This window comes from Mustela putorius, unplaced genomic scaffold, assembly GCF_011764305.1.
Source record: "Mustela putorius furo isolate JIRA1106 unplaced genomic scaffold, ASM1176430v1.1 tig00000788_pilon_pilon_pilon, whole genome shotgun sequence".
NCBI lineage: Eukaryota > Metazoa > Chordata > Mammalia > Carnivora > Mustelidae > Mustela > Mustela putorius.
In genome coordinates this window covers 9,395,009-9,402,734 of record NW_025421481.1, presented here as the reverse complement: position 1 = coordinate 9,402,734, position 7,726 = coordinate 9,395,009, and the positions used below count along the sequence as shown (strand labels likewise).

Below are 7,726 nucleotides of genomic sequence, written 5' to 3'. Positions count from 1 at the left end.
AACTAAAAAAATATCATTTATTGACAACTTGCTTTCCTATTTTTATAAATCAGATACATATATAAGTGCCAATCAGAGCTCCTGATCCGTGATAATCAACCAGTATTTATATTTTGAGTTGATTTCATTCTAATAAAAGCAAAAAAGCACAAGATTTGTTTTATGCAGTCTACATTAGGTAAATGTACAATTGTTCAACTATATTTGATGTTAGTTGTTTTGTTTTTTAATAATAAAAATAGTTTGCCAATCTCCAATACTACCTACAAAGTCATCCAAGTCTGGGGAGCATGTTTTTATAAACCACAGTTGCTCCAATCCACTGATTTTCAACAGGGGGCAGTTATGCCCCCTGGAGGACATTGGGCAATGTCTGGAGAAATTTTTGGTTGTGACAACTTGGGGAAGAGAGGGAGTGCAGGGTAGCAACTGGCATCTAGCTGGTAGAGGCCAGGGATGCCACTACAACACATACATCCTACAATACAGGGACAGGCCTCACAACAAGAATAGTCTAGCCCAAAATGTCAGTAGTACCAAAGGTTGAAAACCCTGGTCTAGTCTAACCCCTTCATTGTACAAATGAAGAAAATGAGACCCAGGATTGTTAAATGACTCTACCTTTTATTTCAAAAAATTTAGTTTAATTTTTAATTAGGCAATACATTCAAGGATTTCAAAAATAGAATGTATGTAAATGTATCCAGGACTCAAACAGACATTTCTCCAAAGATATACAAGTGGTCAGTAATGACATGAAAAGATGCTCAACATCATTAGTCATTAGGGAAATGTATATCAAAAACTACAATGAGAAGGTTTTTAAAAATTGTTAGGCTATCAATAATTTTTAAATGGAAAATAACAAATGTTTGTGAGAATGTGGAGAAATCTGGACACTTGTACATTGCTAGTGGAAATGTAAAATGTGCAGGCATTGGAAAATAGATGAGTAGTACTCCAAAAAGTTAAGCATAGAATTACCATATGACCCAACAATTCTATTTGTATGCATATATCTAAAAGAACTTGAAAATAGGTACTCAAATAAATACTTGTCATGGATGTTCATAGCAGAATTATACACGGTAGCCAAAAAGTGGAAAAAACTCAAATATCCACCAGCAGATGCATGGATAAATAAACTGAGATATGTCCATGCATAGACACACACACACACACACACACACACACACACACGATGTTACTCAGCTATTAAAAGGAATCAGCTGCTGCTACACGCTACAATGTGCATGAACTTTGAAAATATTATATGAAGTGAAAGAAGCCAGAGACAAAAGGTCACATCTTATCCCATTTACATGAAACATCCAAACTAGGTAAATGCATAGAGACAGAAAGCAGATTGGTGGTTGCCAGCAGTTGCAGGGGAGGGGGAACGAGGAGGTGACTTCTTAAAAGGTACAGGATTTTCTTTTGAGATAATAAACATGTTTTGGAACCAGACAGAGATGTGGTTGCAACAAGATTATGAATATATTAAATTCCATTGAACTGTATACTTTAATAATTTCATATTACATGAGTTTCATAATAAAAAGTTTAAAAAAGGTATATCATGAAAAGCTTATATTTGGTCCACTTTCGGCCCAGTTCCTACCACACCTACCCACAGGTAACCAGTGCTCTTAGTATCTGAGGAATCCTCCAATAGACTGATGCATAAAGAAACAAATGGGTAGATTGTTATCTCCTCTTTTTTTTCATACACGGGTAGCGCGTTATGTAAATTATTCTGTGCCAGGCTTTTCTCAGTAACTTACTTGAGCGATCATCTGAGACATGGACACTCTTGAACATCACAGGCCAGTTAACTAGTGAAATGTTCGTTAATCTGGTTCATCTGATATTTCCTGATTATTAGATTCAGATTATGTGTTTTTGGTAAGAATACCACAGAAGTGTGTCTTTTCAGCTACATCTTAGCAAGTGGCACACTATTTTGATTTGTCCCATTGCTAACAGTGGTCATTTAATCATTGGATTAAGGTGGTACCTGCCAGGCTTTTTCACTATAAAGCTATTTATCCCCACTGTATAATCAGTTAGCCATCAATCACATAACATGTGCTATTAAATCTACTACAAAAGTGTATTTGATGACATCTTCTATCTTATATATTGCCCTTTTTAAAATTACCTTTTTTTAAAAAAATATTTTATTTTATTTATTTGACAGAGACCACAAGTAGGCAGAGAGGCACGCAGAGAGAGAGGAGCAAACAGGCTCCCCGCTGAGCAGAGAGCCCGATGCGGGGCTCGATCCCAGGACCCTGAGATCATGATCTGGGCTGAAGGCAGAGGCTTTAACCCACTGAGCCACCCAGGCGCCCCTAAAATTACCTTTTTTTACTAACATATGTGTCATCTGTTTCAGGGGTACAGGTCTGTGAATCATCGGTCTTATACAATTCACAGCGCTCCCTATAGCACATGCCCTCCCCAGTGTCCGTCCTCCAGCCAACGCCACCCCTCTCACCCCCTTCCTCCCAGCAACCCTCAGTTTGTTTCCTGAGATTGAGTCTCTTATAATTTGTCTCCCTCTCTGGTTTCATTTTCCCCCTCCCTTCCCCAATGATCCTCTGTCTTGTTTCTCAAATTCCTCACATCAGAGAGATCATATAATTGTCTTTCTCTGATTGACTTATTTCACTTATCAAAATAGCCTCTAGTTCCATCCACATCATTATAAATTATATTACCCTTTTTAATATAACATGTATATGAATAAATTTTTTCGTATGAATCAATTGTGTGTGTCAACTCAGATTTCCTCAGTCTCATCTGTCTCGGGGGTCCTGCCTCTGCAAGGACTACTTCCTGAAGTCCTAGGTTCCTCCACCTGAGGCTGACTGCTTAGGCTCCTCCCACCACACTAAGCTGTAAAGCCTGGGAGCTGATTTCCTCACCTATGCAAAGCCAGGAGATAGGACGGAATCAGAAAGGAAATTCCCTCTCCATACCTAGGAACCCTTTTCGGGACTGTTCCAATGCATAATATTTCAATAAACCTGTCCAGAGACATCCCGCATGGCTGACCAACTGATTATTTCTGTGAAGGAGCTGTAAGCAGCTCAATAATGTGAAACCTAGTATCTGCTTCTCATTCTTCCCAGTCTTACCTTTTGGTTTCACGCGTACTGCCCTGGGATTGTGCCTGCCAATAAAACATTCACTTTGAAATTTTGCCTTGGGGTCCATGTACAGGGATCACGGACTTGACACTATGGGAGAAATTTCTCTTCTATCAGACTATAGAAACAATTGTGTTTTCCCTGAATAACTTTTAAAAAAAAATTATAGAAATTGGATCATGTAACCAATCATATTTCCCTTTGCTAGGACTCCAAAAGTTTAGAGAGAAATGTGCAGCCCATCTCTGCCCAGTGTACAAGGCAATATGGTGTAGGTGTCTGCATTCTAATCTTATATCTGGTTGTATATTTTCTTCATCCTTCCTTACTCCATTATTTCTTTGTGTAAAGAATGTAGCTAAGAATAAGAACAAAAGCACAAGATGAGAGACAGAGGCTATTCTGGGGCTCTCTCTAAATCATGGTATGACCATGTTTTCATCATCTACAAAATGTTAGGTTTAGACTAGGTATCTCTAGGTTCTGTCCCAAGTTCAAAATTCAATGATGTGGGACAGCTGGGTGGCTTAGTCAGTTACGTGTCTGCCTCTGGGAACAGCGTGAAGAAGAGGCAAGAACAACATGCCCCACAACCACCCCCACCCCCACCAACCGACGGCGCTAAGGCCACGCGCCCCTGTATCCCCGCCACCAGCGCTTACATCCCACCGCAGCTGCCACCATGCCCAAGAGAAAGGCTGAAGGGGATGCTAAAGGAGATAAAGCCACGGTGAAGGATGAGCCACCCAGAAGATCTGCCGGGTTATCTGCTAAATCTGCCCCTCCAGAGCCAGAGCCCAAGCCTGAACAGGCCCCTGCAAAGGAGGGAAAGAAGGTACGCAAAGGGAAAAAGGGGAAAGCTGCTGCTGGCAAGGATGGGAAAAACCCTGCAGAAAATGGAGTCGCCAAAGCAGACCGGGCACAGAAAGCTGAAGGTGCTGGAGAGGCCACGAAGTGTGCGCATTTTTGATGACTGTGCACATCTGGTGACCGTACAGTTGGAAATACTATTTTTTATCAGGTTTTATAAAAATGCATAATTTTGTTTTACCTTTTTTTTTTAAGCTTTATATTGTTGTTTTGGGGGAAGGGCATATGTCACAAATAGAATATCTCCGAAGCTAGAATGACACAAGGGGAAAAATACCTTTCCTTTCTAGTTTTGAGAAACTTCCTCTTGGCTCCCAAGGGATTTCTTGACATTGACACACATGAGCCGTCTTGGCACAAACCCCTGGGGGGGGGGTGGGAAAACTAAAACTCATTTTTTTATATCCTTTTCCTCCTCTCTGCCTTCAACATAGACTTGACTCCCTTAAATCTAGAGACCTGTGGGAACCTGTCCCCTAAGACATGGTTCCCAGTATGTCAGGCAATCTGGACTTTACAGTGTCACCACTGAGATGGTGTCCCTCAAAAGAGTTCCCTTTTGGAGGACATTGGGAGATGGAGAGGAGAAGTGAGTTGGGGGAAACTGGAGGGGGAGACAAACCATGAGAAGTCTCTCATGATGGACTCTGAGAAACAAACAGGGTTTTGGAGGGGAGAGGGGGTTGGGGTTGTGTGAGCCTGGTGATGGGTATTCAGGATGGCATGTATTGCATGGAGCACTGGTGTGGTGCATAAACAATGAATGCACCAGACACTGAAAAGAAATAAAATAAAATGGAAAAAAAAAAAAGGAGTTCCTTTTTCACCTCTTGGATCTTCAGATGGATAATTCTGCCATTTTCATTTCATTTCCTCAAAGGGTCAGCTTGTGAAAAGTTGTTAAACAACATGCTAAATATGAACTGTCAGTCCTCACTCTAAACTTTCCCTCTTCAGAGCATCACATGAAGACTTCATTGGGTTTTACAGTGGCTTTCTGATTTTGGTAATCCATTGGACAAGGGAGTTTGAAAGTTATTGTATACTGTTGATCATCTACCCATGTCCTGCCTGAAATACCATGATTGTTTATGAAAAGTATCTTTAATAAAGTTGGATACAATTTGGCTTGGGGAAAAAAAAAAGTGTCTGCGTCTGGCTCAGGTCATGATCCCAGGGTCTGGGGATAGATTTCCACATTGGGCTCCCTGCTCAGTGGGGAGCCTGCTTCTGCCTCTGCCTCTGCTCCTTTCCCTTCTGTGCGCTCTCTCTCAAATAAGCAAAATCTTAAAAAAAAAAAAAAACACCTTAAAATTTAATGATTCATCAATGCCAAGTAAAGAATTGGAGCACACTTGACTCCTAATCACAACACCAGGTTTCCCTCGAAATATGATTCTCTCTCTATAATGATATAAAGAATATGGCCTTGCACCACCAGAAAGACTTGGATTCTAATCTAGGTTTAGTGGTTATGTGATCAAGGAAGTGAATATATTTTGCACATTGAATTCTTCCCTAGACAAAACACACCTTTCAAGTTTGACATAGCATGTGTAAAGCTTCCACCAGACCAAGGCCCTCAAATCTTGCCTCCCTCCCCACACTCCTACCCTTTTCCGCCTCACCCCTTTACATCTACTTTGGCCATAACTGATTGTGACCAAAACAAAATGTTAAGATTATGGGAATAAAGAAAATAAAAGGAAGAGCTCGTCAATTTCATAAGTAACTTTCTAAACGATCCCACTTCGTCTTGCACTTATGTTTATATTTCTATGTTTTCTACATATTTGATATATATTTCTATGGATTTGATATAAATTATATATATCTATGTATTTATTTGTACTCAAACACATTTTAGGGACAGGCGGCATTGTGTCAAGGAAAAATCTTAGGTTTTGTAGACATTTCACCTTCTATGTGGCCCTTAGCAAAATACATAACATTCCTGAATCTGTCTCTTCATCTCTAAATTGTGGCTAATTATACCTACCTGGAAGTGTTGTATTAAATAAATTATATGATATATCCTAGCATAACACAGTAGGCACTCAATATGTATTGGTTCCCGTCTCAAAGAGGTTTCAAGTTCCATGAGGCAGAGATCACATGTTCATTTTATTCATCTTAATAAATATTTCTTGGTCACTAAACAAATTACTTTTTAAGTGTTTATTTACCACCAGAATTTCTGGGTTATATGCTGTAGAACCCAGGCCTTACCAACCTGTTCACCCTAATTAGTAATTAGGGACTGTTTTCTCAGAATGTGCTCAAAATCTATTCTATCTCATCTTCAAAAAATGTAGACCCGTGATTCCACCATATTAGAGGCAATTATTCTGATGGCTATTCTGTTGAGCTGTATGCTAACCTGGCAATATATACTTTTAAAATAATTATGCCTTTTAGCCTAGACATTTTACTTCTTTGGATTTATTGTAAAGAATTAGAGATATACTCAAAGACTTATGTTCAAAAGTATGTTCAATTTATTCTTCTCCTACCCACTTAAGCCCCCATATTGCATCACCACTTCCTCATATTAGGGAGATCATATGATAGTTGTTTTTCTCTGCTTGACTTATTTTGCTAAGCATGATACGCTCTAGTTCCATCCATGTTGTCGCAAATGGCAAGATTTCATTTCTTTTGATGGCTGCATAGTATTCCATTGTGTATATATACCACATCTTCTTGATCCATTCATCTGTTGATGGACATCTAGGTTCTTCCCATAGTTTGGCTATTGTGGACATTGCTGCTATAAACATTCGGGTGCACGTGCCCCTTTGGACCACTACGTTTGTATCTTTAGGGTAAATACCCAGTAGTGCAATTGCTGGGTCATAGGGCAGTTCTATTTTCAACATTTTGAGGAACCTCCATGCTGTTTTCCAGAGTGGCTGCACCAGCTTGCATTCCCACCAACAGTGTAGGAGGGTTCCCCTTTCTCCGCATCCTCGCCAACATCTGTCATTTCCTGACTTGTTGATTTTAGCCATTCTGACTGGGATTGGGAGGGAGACAAACTATAAGTGACTCTTAATCTTACAAAACAAACTGAGGGTTGCTGGGGGGAGGGGGGTTGGGAGAAGGGGGGGTGAGGTTATGTGGACATTGGGGAGGGTATGTGCTTTGGTGAGTGCTGTGAAGTGTGTAAACCTGGCGATTCACAGACCTGTACCCCTGGGGATAAAAATACATGTTTATTTTAAAAAAAAAATTAAAAAAATAATTAATTAAAAAAAACAAAAAAAGTATGTTCAAAACACATTTGTTTAGGGGCACCTGGGTGGCTCAGCTGCCTTCAGCTCAGGTCATGGGATCAAGCCCCGAAACGGATCGGATAGGGCTCCCTGCCCAGCGGGAAGCCTGCTTCTCCCTCTCCCGCTCCCGCTCCCCCTGCTTGTGTTCCCTCTCTCGTTGTGTCTCTGTCAAATAAATAAATAAAATCTTAAAACAAAACAAAATACAGTTTATAATGGGGTAAATGGGAACAACAGAATGATTAATACACTAGCACATATATATATATATAAAATAGCAATTATGCGTAATAGATGTTACACTACTTTTTAGAATATTTTTGTTTTTTTCAAATATTTTATTTATTTATTTGACAGAGACAAATCACAAGTAGGCAGAGAGGCAGGCAGAGAGACAGAGAGGGAAGCAGGCTCCCCGCTGAACAG

At 40.0% G+C, this 7,726-nt stretch overlaps 1 protein-coding gene across 1 annotated transcript; it reads left to right on the top strand.

The window, feature by feature from the left end:
- Positions 1-3,313: 3,313 nt before the first annotated feature.
- LOC101679140 (non-histone chromosomal protein HMG-17-like) lies at positions 3,314-4,644 on the top strand. The gene has a single exon (XM_045084814.1). The coding sequence runs from the start codon at positions 3,838-3,840 to the stop codon at positions 4,123-4,125; it is 288 nt and encodes a 95-aa protein (XP_044940749.1). The 5' UTR covers positions 3,314-3,837; the 3' UTR covers positions 4,126-4,644.
- Positions 4,645-7,726: the final 3,082 nt, after the last annotated feature.